The 23,676-nt window shown below is 43.2% G+C and overlaps 1 protein-coding gene across 1 annotated transcript in view; it reads right to left on the bottom strand.

Annotated features, from left to right (window-relative positions):
* LOC137537939 (vomeronasal type-2 receptor 26-like) overlaps positions 1–22,740 on the bottom strand; it is a 30,583-nt gene extending 7,843 nt beyond the window's left edge. The window contains exons 1-3 of the mRNA XM_068259868.1: positions 22,709–22,740; positions 16,813–17,403; positions 10,671–10,734 (exon numbers count right to left, since the gene is read on the bottom strand). Of these exons, the coding sequence (XP_068115969.1) occupies positions 10,671–10,734; positions 16,813–17,403; positions 22,709–22,740 (687 nt within the window). The remainder of the gene's footprint in view (positions 1–10,670; positions 10,735–16,812; positions 17,404–22,708) is intronic.
* Positions 22,741–23,676: the final 936 nt, after the last annotated feature.

Here is a 23,676-nt window from a genome sequence, read left to right as displayed (position 1 = left end):
TAAACCTTAAGTAAACTGTGGTGCCCAGTTTAACTTACCTAGGGCTTCTTCTAGCCCCCTGTAGTCCTTCTGGTACCTTACCAGAGCCGGATCTTCAACCAGGCACCTCAAGCACCTGATTAGAGCCCCGTTCGGGGTCTAAGGGGCCCCATCAGCACATAATTTGGAGTTTTGATACAGTGTGCGCAATGGGCAGAGCACTCCCAGTTTACAGGACAACCAGGGTGTCAAAAAGCCCACATATACTATAAGTTCGGGCGCCGCAGCATTGGCAGATTCTGAGCACTAAAGGCTGCACTGTCTGTGTATGTCACTCTTGTGCTGACTGGCTGAGCGTCTCCCTCTGTGACATAAGCTCCGCCCACCTTCTCTCCTTACTTGTGCTCTGATAGCATCTTTTCCTCCATGTGTGTGGCGGCAGGCTCCTCAAACTGCAGTTTCCCTCGCTGGCTGTGTCCTGGATTTCTTGTCTGGCATTCCCCTCCTCACAGAGTGCACCGGGCTCTGCACACACAGTGGGTGAGGTGAGGAGCTTATTATCTTCTGCATTCTTCTGGCTGCTCTCTGGTTATACAGAGGAGGGGTACTTAACCCTTTCACCAACTTAGATGTGTTGTTTTCAAATCTCTGGCATTGCATGTAATTTATCAGCATGTGTAAAGTCTAGCCTTATTGGGATTATGGTACTTTTGACTCCATTTGTTCAAGCCATATTTATTTTTTGGATCACATCTTGCAATAGCATTTTTTCATATTGTTGCATGTATATAATGTGGCCCTTTCTACCAGCAGCACCCATTGTGATTCCCTGTCTCTGTAGCATTCAGTGTGATTGCTCCTGCTCCCCGATGCCTGATAGATGCAAAAATCCCTATAGCAACCTTTAAAGGACAATGGTAGAGAGAGGTATATGAAGGATGCCATATTTATTTCCTTTTACAGTAAACGTGAAATGTAGAAATAAAAAGATTTTATACTCACCTGGGGCTTCTTCCAGCCCCATAATCACTGATGCATCCCTCGTCATCCTCCGTTCTGCCGCAATCAGCCCCGATAATCTGGCACAGTTGCGCCAGTCGGAACTTCTGCACAAGGGGCTGCGCATGTGCAGAACAGCCGACTGGCGCAACTGAGCCAGTTACCAGGGCTGATTGCAGCAGAACGGAGGCACTTGGGAGGGCGGTGAGAGATGCTTCAGCGCTTAGGGGGCTGTAGGAAGTCCTGGTTGAGTATAAAATCTTTTTATTTCCACATTTTGGGTACACTCTAAGCAATACCAGTTGCCTGGCAGCCCAGCTGGTCTATTTGGCTGCAGTAGTGTCTGAATAACACCTGATCTGCATATGCTTGTTCAGGGTCTATGGCTGGAAGTATTAGAGGCAGAGGATCAGCAGGATAGCCAGGAGACTGGTATTGCTTAAAGAAAACCTGTAACGAAGAAAACCTCCCCTGAGGGGTACTCACCTGGGGCGGGGAAAGCCTCCGGATCCTATTGAGACTTCCCCCGTCCTCCTCAGTCCCACGGCAGTGGCCGAGATAAAGCTCCCCAAACAGCGTGGTTGTAAATATTTACCGCTCCAGCGCAGGCGCAGTATCGGCTCTCTACCTCAGAGATAGGCGGAAATAGCCAATCGCTGTCGGGCCGCTCTATTGCGCAGGCGCAAGTCTCCCGCGCCTGTGTAGTAGAGTGGACCCAACGGAGATCGGCTATTTTTGCCTGTCTCCGTGGGGAGAGCCGCAACAGCGCCCCTGCTGGAGCCAGGAAAGGTAAATCAATCAGTGCTTGTCAGGCTTGTCGAGGGAGGATTCCGGGACACTTCGGGGGAGCCAGCGCTGGACTGCCTGCAGCTACAGGGGAGGGGGAAGCCTCATTGGGACTCTGCGGCTTCCCCCTTCTGAGGTGAGTACCCCCCAGGGGAACTTTTTTTTGTTACAGGTTCTCTTTAATAGGAAATAATTATGGCAGCCTCTATATCCCTCTCACTTTAGTTGTCCTTTAAGCTTAAAAAGGGTAAAATTTTGAGTGTCCAGATTTTTTGAGCCTTTTGTCCATCAACATTTTTAAATCTGTTTGGCAACGCTGCCCTGCCGCCAAGAGCATGCTCGATCGAGAGGATGCAACCAATTTGGGGTAGAAACTGATTGCATGTATCGATCAGACATGCTGCTAGATCTCTGGCCGACGTGCTCGATCAGCCTATTCATGCCCAATGTCAAAGTGGAGTGGCCATGTCCCCAAAACTTTGCTGCACTTAACATTTAACCCCCTCAAATGATTTTTTTTGAGGGGGGGGTGTGGAGGTGTCTGAAGATAATCAGCACCGGGTGCCAAATACCCTAGCTGCCGCTGTGGCTAGGGGGACCCAGCATGTAGACATTTGGCAGTGGAGCAGCTCTTTTACCTGCCAGCCTGCCGCCGCAGCAGCGCTGAGCGGTTTCCGAAATGATGAGCGTCGCCGTTACTATGGTAACAAGACGCTGTCCATTCCAGCCCACAGAGTCAGCGTGCGCACTGTGGCTGGCAGACGCTGCTGACCTCATTGGACCTCCCCCTCTCTCCTCATTGACCCTCCTGAACATGCTAGAGGCTCAATGTGACAGCGTAGTCCAGGCGCCATAATAGTGAGTAGCACTTGAGGCAGCAGTGGGTTGTATCATGAACGGCCTGGGGGTATACATTACTGAAGAATATGATATAATGAAGAATATGAGATATATATATATTTTGCGCACAAAGTAGTTTGTAGATAATGAGCAGGCTTATAAGGCCCGCCCACCCACAGTTCATGGGGGTTGGGGCCCAAATCTGCTACTTTGCTTAGGGCCCCATTAGGCCTTAATTCGGCTCTGTACCTTACTGTTGTTTTGATCTGATGCATTCAGCAGCTGTTTCCCCCAAAAGCTGCTTGCAAAGGTTTGGGCCTTGCACCTCCTCTATTGCACTCCCTTGGCCAGGAGCATTCTGCACTTGTGCAGTTTGTAAAAATTGCGATTACACATGAAGTGATCGTAATGGAAGATGTTTCTGGTAATGGAAGTGTGATCAAAGAGGTAGGAAGCCATGGCCGTGCATTTGGAAAACCCATTGACTGCTTCAGTCAGCCAGCGTTCAGATGGGCACAGCTGCTGAATACATTGAACCAAAATGACAGCGAGGGATTTTAAGGAAAAAGGGGGTTGGAAGAAGCCCCATGTGATATAAATCACAAATACCAACTAGTGATCACGAGTAACTCGTGAACTCGAGTCGGGTAACGAGTGCAATCACGAGTGCATTCATCATCGGCATTCGTAATCACTAATGCCGATTATGACCTTGTGTTCACAAAAAATGGCACCACTAATGACAATGTACACATAATGTCTTAGTGACTGTGTAAACATGTTCTTACTTTTCATGTTAAATATCATAGGCAAAAGTTGTATTTCATTGTGTAGATTTTAGCTACGTTTGGAATGTCTCATTTGCAAAGGTATGAATCTCTGCAGTTAGACATGCTAAGAATAGAGATGGCTCAAACCTCCGATTTTTGGCTCGCAAACCTCGAACTCGAACTTCCGAAAATATTTGAGAACCTGTGAACTTTGGGAACCACAATAAACTTCAATGGGCAGGCGAACCTGAAAAACTACTGTTTCTGGCCTCAAAAGTGATGGAAAAGATGTTTCAAGGGGTCTAACCCCCGGAAAGGTGCATGGCGGAGTGGGATGCATGCCAAAAGTCCCGGGGAAAATTACGGATTTGATGCACAGCAGGGTTATAATCCCTAAAAGGCAGAAATCACATTGCATTGGTAAATTGGAGGCCTAAAGTGCTTGAAAACATCTTGCGTGTGTATCCATGGATCAGCAGTTAGTGTAAGAGTAACCAGTTTTAAATGCCAACTGGGAGAGGATTTCACAGACACCAATGTAGTATAAGAAAAGTAAGAACAATTTTATTAAAATAAAATAAAAATTGAAAGGTACAATATCTACTTCACACAACCAATGAAAATTATGCACAATATAATCTCTAATATAACAATCTTCTGAATATCTTCTTTTCTTCTTTCCAGGGGATGCTTCTTAGAGCTAGGAAGGAAATTGGTTATATTCAATCCCTAACCTTCCAACCCGGTAAGTATCTACTAAGAGAGACCACCCACTTTACCTTCAATTTTATAGAATAAAATTAGACCTTATTTGGATTACATAAAACCCTGCGTACTAGCTTTGGAAAAGGTAATGTTAGTTCAATACTTCACAACAATGCAGTTATATAGACATTAACCTCTAATTTTGCTGATCAGCAAAACTCTTCAATACACTCAATAGTAAATGGAGTACTCCCACTTTTTGTTCCCGGGCTAGTAAATACATCTGGCTATTTTACACGTTCAATACTTCTGCCAGGTTGTTATGCAATAAACTAAATAAATAAATAAATAAAAATAAATAAATTAAATTAATTAATTAGTAAATAAGTTAATAATAAAAATAAATAAATAAATAGGTTAGTTAGTGAATTAGTGAGTATTTAGTAAATTAATAGTGTTACTTGAAATGGTTAAAAAAAATAAAGACTGGAACCAACAAAAAGGGAGCGCATGACTCCGTCACTTGTTCTTGTAGGCAAAACTATCCATTAGGCTCGTTCCAAAAATAAAGAAAAACTTGAGAAAAATGAATAATAATAATTAAAAAAAAATAGTTCTTAGATCCAAAGTCTGTAGCCCATGTATTCAACCACTTCTGTTCTTTTGCAGGATCAGACTACTATCAGGAAACCGTCTATAAAAAAAGTAATTATTCCAAATCATCCATTACTGCTGGTAAGTCATCATATTTACTATTTCTCCTTTCTTTTCAGGAATCCAGCTGGATGACTCTTCCCAAAGGTAAGTATTTATTAAATATAACTTTGCACTGTACAACACTAAAAAAAACCAAAATGCTCTTTGCACTTTATATTTTGAAATTCAGTTGGCTATGAGTAGAGATGAGCGTAATGACCTAATTACGATTTTGCGAAATTTCGCGTAATTAGTGTAATTACGATTATGGCCGTAAGTACATAATCGTAATGAAGAAGGATTTCGCGAAATTTCGCGTAAGCGTAATTTTCGCGTAATTTTCGCATTACAGTCGTATCATGCCGTAATTTCGCATTAAACGCTACCGTAATTTCGCGTTAAACCGTAACGCTCCGTATAATATAAAAAAGCCGCCGAATTTAAGGGTTAATAGCAAAGCCCCCTTAAATGCTAAGAGCCTCAAATTTGGAGAATATATTAAGGAGATCAGGAGGAATAAGAGGAACATTTTTTTTTTCAAAAAGACCTTATAGTTTTTGAGAAAATCGATGTTAAAGTTTCAAAGGAAAAATGTAAACATTTAAAAACCCGCCGACTTTAACGGTTAATAGCAAAGCCTGCTTAAAGTTTAGGAACACCAAATTCCCAGGGTATATTAAGGGGATCAGTGGGAATAAGAGGAAAAAAAAATTTTAAAGGACTTTTTTCGTGGTTATGTTTTTTGTTCAATTAAAATACTTTTTCTATGTGTTTGTGTGTTTATTTACTTTTAACTCTTAAAGGAAATGGGTAAGGGGTACTACAAGTACCTCTATACTCATTTCTCCTGGGAGGGGGGTGGGCATCTGGGGGACCCCTTTTTAAAGGGGACTCCCAGATTCCACCATGAACCCCCCACCCAGGAAATCGCGGCCTCCACCTCCACCGCCCATCGGAGGTGGAGAAGAGCCCCTTGTCCTTGGATTGGACAAGGGCTCGGAGGGGGAGGGGAAAGCTTGGCTGCCCCTCCCCTTCCGAGACCCCCCAATCCATGGACCATGCGGGCTGGTATAGTCAGGGTGCGGAGCCCCACGCGGCCGGTGCTCCGCATTCTGGCTATCCCAGCCTGCATGGGGGACAAGGGGTTAAAGAGGTCTGGGAGGGGGGACCCCACGTCGTTTTTTTTTTATATTTCCCACACTCAGAACGAAGTAAGTAAAACTCTTCCCACTTGGGGGAATCTATGAAAATAATACACTATTGTTACCTGTGCAAAAAAAACTGACATTTTCCGCATTTAAAAGACATTTTCGCCCTTGAAACTTAAAAATCGATTTTCTCAAAAACTATAAGGTCTTTTTGAAAAAAAAATTTTTCCTCTTATTCCCACTGATCCCCTTAATATATCCTAGGAATTTGGTGTTCCTAAACTTTAAGCAGGCTTTGCTGTTAACCGTTAAAGTCGGCGGGTTTTTAAATGTATACATTTTTACTTTGAAACTTTAACATCGATTTTCTCAAAAACTATAAGGTCTTTTTGAAAAAAAAATTTTTCCTCTTATTCCTCCTGATCTCCTTAATATATTCTCCAAATTTGAGGCTCTTAGCATTTAAGGGGGCTTTGCTATTAACCCTTAAAGTCGGCGGCTTTTTTATATTATACGGAGCGTTACGGTTTAACGCGAAATTACGGTAGCGTTTAATGCGAAATTACGGCATGAACGAAACGCGAAATTTCGTGTTGAAAATTACGCTTACGGTATTTTCAATTGCGATTTTAATGGCAATTTCGCTACGCTAATTTCGCATCGTAATCGCAAATTTCGCATGCGTAATTATAGTAATGCGAAATTACGAAAATTTCAGCTCAACTCTAGCTATGAGGGTAGATAGCAGGGAAGCGGGAAAAAAGGGCGCAGGCAGCTAGTGGACAAAAAGGGCGCCTCCATTCACTCTCATAATAAATAACGTTTAATGGGCGCCGAGCAGGAAAAAAGGGCGCCGGACCTAACTAACGTTTACAAACGGTGCCCGGAGATTTTTAATGATTTATAAGTGTGCTTGTGGTGATTTACGTTTATAAAATGCACCCGTGCCGATCAACGTTTATAAAAATACTAAACATATTTATCTTATTTAACTAATTAAAACATTATTTAAAGTTTTATTCCTTACTGTTTGTAAAACATTATTATTCACAAAAGAAAGCGATCAGTACGTAACGTAAATTGCAATATATTTTTTGCATCCACAATTAGTAAAACATTATTATCCACATAATAAAGGGGGGTCTTAGGTTTAGGCACCACCAGGGGGGTCTTAGGTTTAGGCACCACCAGGGGGGTCTTAAGTTTAGGCACCATCAGGGGGGTCTTAGGTTTAGGCACCACCAGGGGGGTCTTAGGTTTAGGCACCATCAGGGGTTTTTAGGTTTAGGCACCACCAGGGGGGTCTTAGGTTTAGGCACCACCAGGGGGGTCTTAGGTTTAGGCTTAGGTATAGTTTTAGTAAAATTTTAGTAATAATTACTACTGTTTTACAACACTTATTACGAACGTAGTTATATTTTTATCATCGTTATAAAGAATATTTTCAGATTTTATTATAAGAACAAATCATAAATGAAGGTTATTCTCAATAATATACAATTATAACAATTAAACATATATTATTGTTTTGTTAATAAACGTAATTCTAAGTTTAACTTTTGAAACAGGGAAGATTAACATTTTCACAATTTCCGATTTCATAAACATTATTTAATGATTTATAATTTTGTTAAACATTATTTGTAAACGAAATATAGCACACTATGTTTATAAACGCTATTAATGATTAATAATTAATTAGAGTTTACACCCCGCGCCCTTTTTGTCCGGGCGCCCTTTTTGTACGTACGCAGATAGCAGGCCTTTAGAGAACAGGGCACTGGATTATTTCTTCTCAAAATCACTATTTCATAGTCCCATACATAGTACATAGGTGATTTTTTGGACTTTCATACCAAAAAAAAACCCTAAAAACTTTCTTCCCATTTCCGCAACAGTTCAGGAAAACTTGTGAAAATATCAATAAAGATGATAATCATAGAACTTAGGGATTGTCAGTCTCAATTCTCAGCCTCACCAACACTATACTTCAGCAGTTAAGGACATCACCATAGCCAATTCACTGTAGTCAAAATATTCAAGCATCTTTCTTGTCACACGCTGATTTATCACAATATTAATCATATTTCATATATATGCCAGCTTTGTAAATTTCTTCTCAGCACCTCTGTATCATCAGCTACTGGTTATACATCTGCCTGGCTCTTTTGCATCTGCCAAAATCTCTCTCTCCGCTTCCTCCCTTCCTGTCAGCTTTGATTTACTGATGGCTGTATACGGAGGATTGAAGAATCATCTCGGTGCATCCATATTTATTCAAATTGTCAGCTGCCTGCAGTGCCTGTCCTGCTCCCCTCACCGCCGAATCTCAACTGCGCAATCCTGAGGAGAACAACTGTTAAAAACCACAGTTTTAAAAGCTCCCCTCATGCATCTGGTTGCCCTGGCAACCGGGAGGAGTGCACTCACTCCCTCTCTCTGCTCAGCCATCAGCCCCGCCTGCCACACACACAGTAGCAGCCATTACAGCTATGGGCAACATGCCCTTAATTTAAATCCTGTGTCAGCAGCATTTTATTTGCAAGCTACTGACCAGGTAATAATAATAAAAAAAAACAGATTCCTCCCCCCAGTCTCCTTCTACCTGCTACAATTAGTAGTGTACTGCTTCACACTGACAGACCAAACTCACTATGTAACACACCGCAAATAGCTGTTTGTATAGTGATGGCCATACTGGTGTGCATGATGGCGAGAGTGCAGGCGATGGCAGTTTTCAAGCCCATATGGTCGCCGGGCTGAGGTAGCTCAATAACAGAACAGCAGTGACTGTCCAGCTGATCGAATTTGGTCTGTCCACAATGAAGCAACAACCTTATTATCTTGGGTGTGCCCACCCAACACACTCATATAGGTCACTGCTTCATTGTGATACACAAGCTCCTTCACTGCCGCAAGGTAACGATCACAAAGGGGAATTGACACATGTACATACCTTTTGTTTTGTTGTTGCAGCCGCTGTGCAGCCAGAAAAATTAGGCATGTACACGCACCAGAAAAAATATTATCATGTTTGGTAGCAGCAGTGGCCCTACCAATTCAGGAATCCACCTGAAGTCCTGGACCCTGTTGGTGGTGGCAAAGAAGGCAGTCAGGAGGCCTGCAGGCACAGATGTTGTGTGGGGAATGACTTGGTCTTGGGGCAGACAGAAGCGGCCGGCAGGCAGAGATGCTGTGTGGGGACTCACTTAGTCTTGGGGCAAGCAATCACACGGCGTGCAGGCAGAGATGCTGTGTGTGGGTACTGACTTAGTCTTCGGGCAGGCAGTAGCCCTCCGGGATCCATGCCTCATTCATTTTGATAAAGGTGAGGTACTGAACATTTTTTTGACCTGACTGCTGGTGGTATAATACAATGTGCAGTTACACAGGTGCAGTGAAAAGGTATGCACTGACTGCTGCTGTAATACAATTGTGCAGTCACACAGGTGCAGGGAAAAGGTATGCAGTGACTGCTGCTATAATACAATTGTGCAGTCACACAGGTGCAGGTAAAAGGTATACACTGACTGCTGCTATAATACATTGTGCAGTCACACAGGTGCATGGAAAAGGTATGCAGTGACTGTTGCTATAATACAATTGTGCAGTCACACAGGTGCAGGGAAAAGGTATGCACTGACTGGTGGTGGTATTGTATAATACAAAGTGCAGTCACACAGAGGCACGTAGCGTGGATCGAGAAGGGAGGACCTAGAGCTGCGCAGCCGCACTCGCGGCGGTGCGGACTGCGCAGCCGCACTCGTGGCAGTGCGGACTGCGCAGCCGCGGCCTCCTCCGGCGGCCATATTTGTGGAGGAAGGAGGGCACGACCCGGGCTGTGGGGTCGGGGTGCGGCCGGGGGGGACAAAAGCAGCGGGGACCCGGCGGAACAGCATGGAGGGCGCGGATGGCGTCCTCCGTGCGTTACAAATTCACAAAGATAAAGACATTTTTTTCCTCTTTTGGGCTCGTAAGTCCTTTAAAAACTATAAAGGCCGAAAACTGAAAAATAATACATTTTTTCCCACATTTTTTCCTATTTTCCCATTAAAACACATTTAGAATAAAATTATTCTTGGCATAATGTCCCACCTAAAGAAAGCCTAATTGGTGGTGAAAAAAACAAAATATAGTTCATTTCATTGCGATAAGTAATGATAAAATTATAGACGAATGAATGGAAGGAGCGCTGAAAGGTGAAAATTGCTCTGGTGGTCAGGGGGTAAAACTCCTCAGTTGGGAAGTGGTTAAACATATCAAATAACAAAAATAATAAACAAAAAAAATTAACATATGTCAAGTTTTGATTGCTTAACACATGTTCAAAGATTAGAATGCCAAAATGTTAGGTGTTTCCATTCTTTTGTCCAACCCCTGTATATGAAAACAAAAGCCTGTCAGGTATCAGGTTTCACACACACACACAATTACAAATGTTTATGTTGCACATGAGATAATTGAAAAATAAAAATCATGTTCATTGATAGTGGTCCTTTAAGGTTCCCTTTAATGCAGAGCAGTAGTCTTTGTCCCATGTTCACCATTATCAGCACTGTGTCTATAACGGCATGAGAGTAGAACTTCACAATGAAAAACTGAAGTTTCAGCACTTCCAATGTAAGTAAAAGAGGCTTCTGAATCACCACTTAAGCAGATTTACAATATAGCATTCCCCCATTTCTGAAATCCTGATTGCCAGGGGATTAAACTGATTCTCACTACTACAGGAAATTACAGATATTACAGAGATGAAAAATGCATATGTCAGCAAGTGCACTATGGTAGTGATGAGGAAAGCACATTTATACCTGGAGAGAGGATAAGAAGATACAAGCTGAAAATCATATGGCATGCTCACATGTACCCAAAATCGATTTGAGTACATTCGACTTTGGGTCCGTGGCAAATTTAGATTCAAATTCGATCACGACCACCAAATTCGATTCAAATTCGAATTTGGTTTGTAATCGTGTTCATGACTTCGGGAAATATTTGTGTTCGAGAATTCGGTAGGCCTTTTTTTTTTTTTAAAGGGAAATCACCTTTAAATAGTTGTAATTTAAAAAAAAAAAATAAAAATGGACCCTGGCAGTGGGAGGTTAAATACAGCAGCAGCAGGAGGAGCAGGAGGAGGAGGAGTGATGTGTGGCAGCAGGCAATGTAGTAGGCCCTGGCACTTAGCGTTGGTACCACGGCTGTAATAATAAATACCATACAGCAGGAGGTTCCGGACAGCAGTCGTGAAGCCCACATTGTGTCCAATGCACAACTGGGACAGCACAGTTTTCTGTTTCAATATTGTTTATTGAGCAGAACACAGGTAAGTATAACAATTCAAGAGCATACAGAGTTTACAGAACATTTAAAAAAAAAAGGTTTACAATCAGGGGCGTAACTAGAAATCACTGGGCCCCCTGCGAATATTTGGATGGGGCCCCCCCCATAGGTGCCAAATAATCGTAATGGGGCAGCGTTTCACTGTAAATTAATTGTAAAGTGGGCAGCATTTTACCAGACAATCGTAATGTGGGCCAGAAAATCGTAATGTGGGCAGAGTTCACCAGAAAATCGTAATGTGGGCCTTTAGAAAATCATAATGTGGGCAGAGTTCACCAGAAAATCGTAATGTGGGCACCAGTCACCAGAAAATTGTAACGTGGACAGCATTCACCAGACAATCGTAATGTGGGCAGCGTTCACCAGAAAATCATAATGTGGGCAGAGTTCACAAGAAAATCATAATGTGGGCAGAGTTCACCAGAAAATCGTAACGTGAGCAGCAGTCACCAGAAAATTGTAACGTGGACAGCATTCACCAGACAATCGTAATGTGGGCAGCGTTCACCAGAATATCGTAATGTGGGACAGAAAATCGTAATGTGGGCAGAGTTCACCAGAAAATCGCAATGTGGGCAGCAGTCACCAGAAAATCGCCATGTGGGCAGCAGTCACCAGAAAATCGCAATGTGGGCATCAGTCACCAGAAAATCCTAATGTGGGCAGCAGTCACCAGAAAATCTTAATGTGGGCAGCAGTCACCAGAATATCGTAATGTGGGCAGCAGTCACCAGAAAATCCTAATGTGGGCAGCAGTCAGTCACCAGAATATCATAATGTGGGTAGCACACACCAGAAAATCCTAATGTGGGCAGCAGTCACCAGAAAATCCTTATGTGGGCAGCAGTCACCAGAAAATAGCAATGTGGGCAGCAGTCACCAGAAAATCGCAATGTGGGCAACAGTCACCAGAAAATCGCAATGTGGGCAGCAGTCACCAGAAAATCCTAATGTGGGCAGCATACACCAGAAAATCGTAATGTGGGCAGCAGACACCAGAAAATCGCAATGTAGGCAGCAGTCACCAGAAAATCGTAATGTGGGCAGCAGACACCTGAAAATCGTAATGTGGGAAGCAGGCACCTGAAAATCGTAATGTGGGCAGCAGTCACCAGAAAATCGTAATGTGGGCAGCAGACACCTGAAAATCGTAATGTGGGCAGCAGGCACCTGAAAATCGCAATGTGGGCAGCAGACACCTGAAAATCGTAATGTGGGCAGCAGTGACCAGAAAATCGCAATGTGGGCAGCAGTGACCAGAAAATCGTAATGTGGGCAGCAGACACCTGAAAATCGTAATGTGGGCAGCAGACACCTGAAAATCGTAATGTGGGCAGCAGACACCTGAAAATCGCAATGTGGGCAGCAGTGACCAGAAAATCGCAATGTGGGCAGCAGTGACCAGAAAATCGCAATGTGGGCAGCAGACACCAGAAAATCGTAATGTGGGCAGCAGACACCTGAAAATCGTAATGTGGGCAGCAGTGACCAGAAAATCGCAATGTGGGCAGCAGTGACCAGAAAATCGCAATGTGGGCAGCAGACACCAGAAAATCGTAATGCGGGCTGCAGACACCTGAAAATCGTAATGTGGGCAGCAGTGACCAGAAAATCGCAATGTGGGCAGCAGTGACCAGAAAATCGTAATGTGGGCAGCAGACACCTGAAAATCGTAATGTGGGCAGCAGACACCTGAAAATCGTAATGTGGGCAGCAGACACCTGAAAATCGCAATGTGGGCAGCAGTGACCAGAAAATCGCAATGTGGGCAGCAGTGACCAGAAAATCGCAATGTGGGCAGCAGTGACCAGAAAATCGCAATGTGGGCAGCAGACACCAGAAAATCGTAATGTGGGCAGCAGACACCTGAAAATCGTAATGTGGGCAGCAGTGACCAGAAAATCGCAATGTGGGCAGCAGTGACCAGAAAATCGCAATGTGGGCAGCAGACACCAGAAAATCGTAATGCGGGCAGCAGACACCTGAAAATCGTAATGTGGGCAGCAGTGACCAGAAAATCGCAATGTGGGCAGCAGTGACCAGAAAATCGTAATGTGGGCAGCAGACACCTGAAAATCGTAATGTGGGCAGCAGACACCTGAAAATCGTAATGTGGGCAGCAGACACCTGAAAATCGCAATGTGGGCAGCAGTGACCAGAAAATCGCAATGTGGGCAGCAGACACCAGAAAATCGTAATGTGGGCAGCAGACACCTGAAAATCGTAATGTGGGCAGCAGTGACCAGAAAATCGTAATGTGGGCAGCAGACACCAGAAAATCGTAATGTGGGCAGCAGACACCTGAAAATCGTAATGTGGGCAGCAGTGACCAGAAAATCGTAATGTGGGCAGCAGACACCAGAAAATCGTAATGTGGGCAGCAGACACCTGAAAATCGCAATGTGGGCAGCAGTGACCAGAAAATCGCAATGTGGGCAGCAGTGACCAGAAAATCGTAATGTGGGCAGCAGACACCTGAAAATCGTAATGTGGGCAGCAGACACCTGAAAATCGTAATGTGGGCAGCAGTGACCAGAAAATCGTAATGTGGGCAGCAGACACCAGAAAATCGTAATGTGGGCAGCAGACACCTGAAAATCGCAATGTGGGCAGCAGTGACCAGAAAATCGCAATGTGGGCAGCAGTGACCAGAAAATCGTAATGTGGGCAGCAGACACCTGAAAATCGTAATGTGGGCAGCAGGCACCTGAAAATCGTAATGTGGGCAGCAGACACCTGAAAATCGTAATGTGGGCAGCAGACACCTGAAAATCGTAATGTGGGCAGCAGGCACCTGAAAATCGTAATGTGGGCAGCAGACACCTGAAAATCCCCCTGTGTGTGGGCAGCGGGCAGCAGCGGGATACATACCTTCTTCCTTGCGTTCCATCGCCGCCTTCTCGCTCTAGCGGCTGACGTCACTTCCGCTTCCGGAAGTGACGTCAGCCGCTAGAGCGAGAAGGCGGCGATGGAACGCAAGGAAGAAGGTATGTATCCCGCCGCCGCTGCCCGCTGCCCACACACATTCACTAGCTGGAGGGGAGCGCAGAGGGGAGAGCCCCGAGGTGAGGGAGAGGGGGGAACTTCCCCTCTCCCCGCCGACTGTGGGCAAGGCTTTCCCCTCATGCTGCCACCCCTCCAGCCCCCAAAAAACGGCCCCGAGCGGGCCCCAGGGGGGGGGGCCGGGCCCCCCCGCGGGCGCAGGCACTGCAGGGCCTATTGCTACGCCCCTGTTTACAATGTGTTTCTTGAAATACATAAACCAGTATATTCTGCGTTCTTACAAAGGCTAATAGATATATTTATTGCATTCTAAAATATTTATTGAACTCATTTTAGAATCTCAACATGTAACATGACAATATGAATTTTTAACCATCTTTCCACCTGTTAATAAGTTCAGGTGGAGGATTAAGGAACTTTATATGACAGTAACTTCCACTAGAGAAAGGAGTCGACACACGGGGTTGGGGATATTTAATTTTCCTATATATATTCTTTAAAGGCGAGGTTTGCTGTGTAAGCAAGTGTTGGTTCTCTTACTGAACTCCAGCAGAGAAGGGGATAACCGCTGGGGTGCATATAGCTTTTAGCTTAGACTGCTATCTAGTGTTATCTTAGTGATAAGGGTATCAAGTGTTAGTATCTTGGATGGCCAGCCATTCCCTTGATTGGGTAAAGGATATCCATCTATCCCAGATTGAGTGGAATTTTCCCATTGAGTATTGTGAGCTGTGAATCAGCTCTTCTATGTTTTGGATTTTTGTTATTTTTTGGATCCAGTGTTGAATTGAGGGACTTGTTTTTTGCTTCCAGAGGGCAGGTATCTGTGACCTGGCTGCGCTTATCAGGTGAGGCAATATGGAGTTTTTGTATTCCTTGTGGCTCATGTTGGCGTTGTGTAGTAGAAATATATCAGGTTCGAATGGTATGGGGAGACCATGTATTTTCTGTGTGAGAGTGTGTACTCTTTTCCAGTATGTCTTGAGGGATGGGCAATGCCACGCTAGATGCAGAAAAGATCCATCGTTGCTATCACATCTCCAACATTTGTTAGGTATCTCAGGAGCAAATCTGTGTATCGCTTCAGGCGTCTTGTACCATAATGTTTGGAATTTGAAATTTTATTCCTGAGACCAAGCATTTCTAGAGGATTTGTGAGTGTTTAATGCTATTATCTCCCACTGTTCTGGGGGGATGTTCTTTTTTAAGGCTAAATTCCATCTTCTCTGGTAATGCAGTAGGTCATCAGATTTATTGTTGTTTAGTAGCGAGTAGGTCCAGGCCAAAAGGTGTCTATGAGCTTTATTGGAGAGGATCTTTTCCTCATATAGCGTGGTTGAAGATTTCAATATGTTTTTTGCTTTTAGAGAGCTTATGAAATGTCTGACTTGGAAGTACTGCCACATTGGAATATTATTTGGGGAGGAATAGTCTTTTATTTGCATATATGGTAGTACTTCACCTCTCTGTATAAAGTCCGCTATCTTAGGGATTGAGCTTTTGTGCCACCCTGAGAGAAAGTTTTTCTCCAGGCCAGGCACAAAATCTTTGTTGTTCAGTAGAGGGGTCAAGAGGCTTCCTTTCCCCGTAATGTTGTATTTCTCGTTACAGTGTACAAATGCTTTTAAGGTTGGGGCCACTAACGGGTGTTTCTGAATATTTTTGGAGCGCTGGGATACAGGGTCCCATATTAAGCTTTGGATGTTTGGTACCTGGGGCTGAAGTGAGGCATTTTCGATTTGTACCCAGTCTTTTTCAAGGTTGTTTTCTGCCCACCCCAGAGTTCTGACCAGATGTGTAGCCAACTAGTATTTAGTAAGGTCTGGTAGACCCGCCCCTCCCGCCAATTTAGTTTTTGTGAGGATTTCGAACTTCAGCCTGGGTCTCTGTTTATTCCAGATAAAATGTATTAGTTTTTTTTGTATGTTTGGTATATACGTTTTGGGAAGAGCAATTGGTAAATTTTGAAACAGGTAAAGAAATCTGGGTAAGATGTTCATTTTTATAATTGACATTTTCCCGAACCGTGAGATACCTTGTATTTTCCCCCAAGTTTCGAGATCAGATGTTATTTTTGTTTCTAAGGGGGTATAGTTTAATGCAAAGAGTCTTTGTAGGTCTGATGGAATTTTAATTCCTAAGTAGGTAATAGCTGAAGATTCCCACCTTAGGGGGAAAGATTGTTGGCACTGATGCAGTGTGGGTTGGGATAAGGAGACGTTTAAGGCACTAGATTTTGAAAAGTTTATTTTCAAGTTGGAGATTGTACCGAAATCCTCTAGACATTTAATTAAATTTGGGATGGATTTTAGGGGTTTAGTGATAAAAAACAGCATGTCATCTGTAAAAGCAGCAATTTTGTGTTCTTTTTGGTCAATTTTGACCCCATGGATGTCGGGATGGAGTCGAATTTGTTTAGAAAGGGTTCCAAGGTGAGGATGTAAATAATGGGTGAAAGGGGGCACCCTTGTCTCGTCCCATTGGAGAGGGAAAATGTGTCTGAAAGTAAAAATTTTGCTTTTATTCGTGCCGTGGGTCGGGAGTACAAAAGGTGAATCCAGTTGGCCATGTTTGGTCCAAATTTAAGGTGTAAAATTGTTTCCTCTATGTAGTCCCAGGCCACTCTATCAAAAGCCTTCTCGGCATCCGTGGAGATGAAGCACCCCTCCATGGCCTGCCGAGACAGCCAGTGATGTACATTAATTGCTTTGGTAGTATTTTCTTTTCCCTCTCTTCCTGGGACAAAACCGGCCTGATCTGGTTCTATTAAGCTTGGAAGTAATGGTGATATTCTATTCGCTATAATTTTTGCAAACATTTTTAGATCGTTGTTGAGGAGTGAGGTTGGTCTGTAGCTCATGCAGCTAGTTGGGTCTTTACCCTGTTTGTGTAAAATGGTGATATGGGCTTCTAATAGCTGTGGGGAAGGGCGGGGGTCAGGTCCTATAGAATTGAAAACTGCTAAGAAGGTGTCAGCTAAAGTTGTTGCAAAAGTTTTGTTGTATATCTCAGTGAGGCCGTCTGGTCCTGGGCTCTTGCCCTTCTTGAGTTTGCTGACTGTTTGGAGGAATTCTTCTTTAGTGATTGGTTGGTCTAACTCTTCCGCTTTGAGGTTGTCTAAGGGATTGGGACCAGTGCTGGTCGTAATGGAAAAATCTACGCTTACGGATCATTACGCGTAATTTTACGCTATTACGCATTACGCAATTAAGGTTACGGCGTAGGAAATTATCTATGGTACATCACTGTAATTACGCGTAAACTTACGCAATTACGCGTAAGGATACCGTAATGAAGGCGCTTACACTACAATGTTACGCGTAGTGCCGTAATACCCATTAATGCGTATTTGTTTACGCATGCGGACGATATGTACGCAATAGCCGTCAATGTGACAGTTATTGCGTACATATCATTCGTATGCGTCAAAACGTACTCTTATACTGAAGGGCGGGAGAAGATACCATTGGTTGCTTAGGATGTTGACTGATTGGCTACTCTTAGAAAATGGGAGATTTTACGTTAGTAATTACGCGTAAAATTACGCGTAAGTGTTCGTAAAATTACGCATGCCTAGCAATTACGGTAGACAGTGTAATTACGATACCACTTACGGTCTTACGCGTAAATAATTAAGCGTAAGACCGTAAGTTACGCGTAACGCTTACGCGTAAATTTACATTGAATTACGATGCGTAATTACGCTCATGCGTAATTTCGGCCCAGCACTGATTGGGACCAATTTTAGATAGGAAATTTTGGATTTTGTTTTGTCTGAGGATTTTTTGTTGGGGGGTTGTGTCTTTGTCACCTATATTGTAAAGGTCATCGTAGTATTGTCTAAATGTTTCTAGGATATGTTTCGAGGTTGTATGTTTCTGTCCTTTTTTATCCATAATCGTATTAATTTGTTGTTGTGCCTGTTTTTTTTTTTAGTCTTCTAGCTAAATATGCACCCGCTTTATTGGACCATTCGTAAAGGTGTTTTTCGGCTCTAAGAATTTGTTTTCTAGCTGACTAAAGTAGTAGGTTTTTAATTTCCTCTCTAGTGTTGTTGAGTTCGGAAACGATTTGTGCAGCTTGCTTTGCTTTATGTTTTCTTTCTAGTTGTTGTAGTTTCAGTAGTAAGGCATTAAGTTTAGCTTCCCTCTCTTTTTTTTTTCCTTCCCCAGCCTGATAAACTCCCCTCTAATTACCGGTTTATGGGCCTCCCAAGTCAAGAGCGGTAAACTGTCTGCGTTTGCATTGTTGCTTATGTATTCTGATATGGAATTCTCTATCCGGTCAATAGAGGCTTGGTTGTCTAGTAAGTCAGGGTTGAGTCTCCATATGAATTGGTTAGTTCTGGATATGGGGAACTGAAGTGTGAGATGGACTGGTGCATGGTCAGAAATTGCCCGCTGTCCAATATCTGTTTCAGTGGCCCATTCCAGGTCTGCCTGAGTTAGAAATATGTAATCTATTCTGGAGTATTTTGCATGAGGGTCGGAATAATATGTGTAGTCCCTTGTTTGTGGATGCTGTAGTCTCCAGACATCCATGAGTCTCAATGATAGTAAGTTTTGTTTGATTTTTTTTATGGATTTGAAAGGTATCGAGGATTTGCCATTAGAAGTGTCTGTTTTTGGATTAAGCGAGGAGTTCAAATCTCCCCCTAGGATTATCATTCCTTTTGCAAAATCAAGTAGAAGATTCGTAGTTTTGTTCACGAAAGCTTCTTGTTTTTCATTTGGGGCATATATTGCCGCTATAGTGATTATCCTATTCCCTGAGTTCCCTTTAAGGAAAAGATATCTGCCCTCTGGATCAATTTTGTTATCAGTGATGTTGATAGCACAGTCTTTGTGAATCAGTATGGATACGCCTTTATTTTTCCCATCCTTTGAGGGTGCATGGAAGCTTTTTGTGAAGTTTTTGTCTCTTAGAAACGGGATTTTATTTTCCCTGAAATGTGTTTCCTGTAGAATGGCTATGGAGGTTTTTTGTTTCTGCAGCAGTCTAAACACAGAGGATCTTTTTTCTGGGGTGTTAAGGCCATTTATATTCCATGAGGTACAGTGGAGGAAATAATTATTTGACCCCTCACTGATTTTGTAAGTTTGTCCATTGACAAAGAAATGAAAAGTCTCAGAACAGTATAATTTCAATGGTAGGTTTATTTTAACAGTGGCAGACAGCACATCAAAAGGAAAATCTAAAAAATAACCTTAAATAAAAGATAGCAACTGATTTGCATTTCATTGAGTGAAATAAGTTTTTGAACCCTCTAACAATAAAAGACTTAATACTTAGTGGAAAAACCCTTGTTTGCAAGCACAGAGGTCAAACGTTTCTTGTAATTGATGACCAAGTTTGCACACATTTTAGGAGGAATGTTGGTCCACTCCTCTTTGCAGATCATCTCTAAATCCCTAAGGTTTCAAGGCTGTCTCTGTGCAACTCTGAGCTTGAGCTCCCTCCATAGGTTTTCTATTGGATTAAGGTCCAAAGAGTGACTAGGCCACTCCATGACCTTAATGTGCTTCTTCTTGAGCCACTCCTTTGTTGCCTTTGCTGTATGTTTTGGGTCATTGTCGTGCTGGAACACCCATCCACGACCCATTTTCAGTTTCCTGGCAGAGGGAAGGAGGTTGTCGTTCAGGATTTCATGATACATGGCTCTGTCCATTTTCCCGTTAATGCGATTAAAGCGGTTTAACACCCAGCATTACAACTTTGCTTTAAAAGATTGCTTACAGCTTACAAACTATTATGCCAGATTTTTTTTTAGGCAGAAATTCACTGAATGGGTTAAACATGACATTTTAGTGTTGGATTTAACTAGAAATCCGCATCCGTGCTTATCTTTTTAGTTACAAATGTATCTTTATTTGGAATACAAATAGACCTTTGAAAAGCCTGCCGGGGAAGCCCTCTTTGTTCTCTCAGAGCAGTGTTTGTTTGTTACATTGTAGATAGATACATTTGTAACTAAACAAGCAAGCACGGAGGAGGATTTCTAGCTAAATGCAGCACTAAAATGTAATGTTTAATCCATTCAGTGAATTTCTGCAAAAAAAAAAATCTGGCATAATAGTTTATAAGCTGTAAGCAATCTTTTAAAGCAAACTTGAAATGCTGGGTGTTAGACCACTTTAAGTTGTCCTGTGCCCTTAGCAGAAAAGCACCCCCAAAGCAAAATGTTTCCACCCCCATGCTTGACGGTGGGGACGGTGTTTTGGGGGTCATAGGCAGCATTTTTCTTCCTCCAAACACAGCGAGTTGAGTTAATGCCAAAGAGCTCTATTTTGGTCTCATCAGACCACAGCACCTTCTCCCAGTCACTCACAGAATCATTCAGGTGTTCATTGGCAAACTTCAGACGGGCCTGCACATGTGCCTTCTTGAGCAGGGGGACCTTGCGAGCCCTGCAGGATTTTAATCCATTGCGGTGTAATGTGTTTCCAATGGTTTTCTTAGTGACTGTGGTCCCTGCTAATTTGAGGTCATTCACTAACTCCTGCCGTGTAGTTCTAGGATGCTTTTTCACCTTTCTCAGAACCATTGACACCCCACGAGGTGAGATCTTGCGTGGAGCCCCAGAGCGAGGTCGATTGATGGTCATTTTGTGCTCCTTCCATTTTCGAACAATCGCACCAACAGTTGTCACCTTCTCTCCCAGCTTCTTGCTAATGGTTTTGTAGCCCATTCCAGCCTTGTGCAGGTCTACAATTTTGTCTCTGACATCCTTGGACAGCTCTTTGGTCTTTCCCATGTTGGAGAGTTTGGAGTCTGCTTGATTGATTGATTCTGTGGACAGGTGTCTTTTATACAGGTGACTAGTTAAGACAGGTGTCCTTAATGAGGGTGACTAATTGAGTAGAAGTGTCTAACCACTCTGTGGGAGCCAGAACTCTTAATGGTTGGTAGGGGTTCAAAAACTTATTTCACTCAATGAAATGCAAATCAGTTGCTATCTTTTATTTAAGGTTATTTTTTCGATTTTCCTTTTGATGTGCTATCTGCCACTGTTAAAATAAACCTACCATTGAAATTATACTGTTCTGAGACTTTTCATTTCTTTGTCATTGGACAAACTTACAAAATCAGTGAGGGGTCAAATAATTATTTCCTCCACTGTAACTTTCCAAGTTACCTTATTCCTTCCTGAGCTAGAGTTTTCCTGAAAGTTTTTCATTTTTTCCCCTTTAAGGAAAAAAAAATTAGCTTTAGTTGTGGTGTTCGGTTGAGCACACCGTAGCACCCGTTATGTTCGACTCCTGTCACACAAGTGTACCGTCACACAACAGATTAAGGTAAAGCGTTACCTTTAAGGTGGATAAAAGATGAAAGCCCCTTTGAGAGGTAGTTTGAGGAAGGCAAGGATTGCCTTCTCCTAAGTACCAACCCAAAATAAAATAGGGGTGTGTTCAGAGAGCTTTGTATCAAAGTTCTCTGTTTTGGGGTAGTGGTGGTAAGTTTGGATGATAATAGAACGGAGACTATTGGACCCTATTTGGAACTGGATGGGTTAACAAGACCAATAAGACTCTATTATAGCGTATTATACCAGGAACGTAGCCCGATTAAGATGTTTAATCCGCTTTAAGAGTACAGAATGTATGAGGATTTGCACATTCAAACTATATGTTTTGTAGAGATAGCTAGGGAATAAAAGGCCACCACAATTCTTTACCCAGGTTTACTGAAAGTAGTGGGGGTGAATTACTAAAAAGAGATAATTTTCATATGAGCTCCGCCTCCCCCCCTCTCCCTCCCGCCCATACCGGCCACCGGTGCTCCTCTAACTCTCCAATGACCCTGTGCCTCCCCGTCTAAACATATACCAATTGCCCGGCATTCAATGGTGTAGGTAGATAAAAAGGGAAAAGCAAATAAATCTAAGGTTTATGAGGGATTGTTAGTAATGCCCCGTATTTAATAAAGCGTATGCGATATCAGATCAGTGTTAGCAGGGAGGGGGCAGGGGGTATACATCTTTTCAGAAAAGGTGAGTTTGAGCGGCTATAGGGTAGGGTCATGTGCTAGGGGGTAGTTAGAGTGGGGAGAATGATCTATGGGAGCACGTCAGCTTCTGTCCCGCACTGCAGTTACATTTGCCAGCGCGCTCTGACAGAGCCTCAGTGTATTTCTAGTGGGTATTTTGCAGTAGTAGCTAGACATGACTTGAAAGATTTTTGTTTTGTTTTTTTTGCACAGTAAATCACATGACTTTACCCAATATTACAAGCGTATAACGATAACCTGCAAGTATGTAAACTAATAGAAAATCTTAAATCTTAGAGTTACATCAAACAAATCCAGGATTATGCATGAAAGGTTTTGTGCCGTATATAAAAGTGGACACAGTATCTAGGATAACAGACCAGCGGGTAGCATATAGCGTATAGGAGAAATCATTGTTTGCTATCTGCATATATGCTACCTGTATTTAAAACTCACATTTTGAAAGTCTGTTTAGGTGGCGTCTTCATCCTCTAAACACGAGGAGCTTGAAGTCTTCCTGGTAGGGGAGCCCTTTTTCCTTTGTGAACTCGGTGGAGATGCAGATGCGTCTTCTCTCTCATCCGATTCCGCCTTTTTTGCGTCCTGCATTCGGTATTCTTCATACCAATTAGGTAGAGCTATTTTAGGTAGCCCTAAAAGTTTGCGGAATCCTGGCAGATCTTAAAGTGTTTGCAGAATCGCTGTGCGGCCTTTATGCAGGACCGTCAAGGCAAAAGGGAAGCGCCATCTATATTGAAAGCCTTTCTCTTGTAGCATGTTGGTCAGGGGTTTTAGAGCTCTGCGGTTTGTAAGAGTTATTAAGGATAGATCTTGGTAAAGAGATATAGCCGTTTCGTTGAAGATGATTTCCTCCTGTGATCTAGCTGCTTTCATTATTTCTTCCTTTAGCTGGAAAGAGGCTAGACAGCACACCACATCTCTCGGGGGGTCTCCATCAGAGCCGCGCGGTTTAAGGGCTCTGTGGGCTCGGACAAATTCTATTGGGGTCTCTTTATCTCTGTCTAGTAGCTCATTGAAGATTGCTGACAGGGCAGCAACAAGTGAGTCAGATGAAACAGATTCCGGTAAGCCCTTTACTCTTATGTTTGACCTTCTCCCCCTGTTGTCCAGATCTTCCAGGTGTCTGCTGTGATCTATCAGCCTGCAGTTGTGTGTGGATACTGCGTTGTGAAGCCACTTTATTTTGCCATCCCTCTTTTTCCCCGCTCGCTCTATGTCAGTCAGTCTGGTATTTATGGCGGCTACCTCCTCTCTGACCTCCGCTATAGCTGACGTGATGGATGCTTTTATGTCGTCTGCTAACGCTCTCATGTCTGCCATGGTAGGAAGGTCAGCCCTGGGAGCTGATTTCGGTGGGCTCTTGCTTTTATCTGGTGAGTCCTCTGAGGGAGCAGGAGAAGAAG

The sequence above is a fragment of the Hyperolius riggenbachi genome, chromosome 11 (genome assembly GCF_040937935.1).
Source record: "Hyperolius riggenbachi isolate aHypRig1 chromosome 11, aHypRig1.pri, whole genome shotgun sequence".
Classification (NCBI taxonomy): domain Eukaryota; kingdom Metazoa; phylum Chordata; class Amphibia; order Anura; family Hyperoliidae; genus Hyperolius; species Hyperolius riggenbachi.
This window is presented reverse-complemented; position numbering and strand designations above follow the sequence as displayed.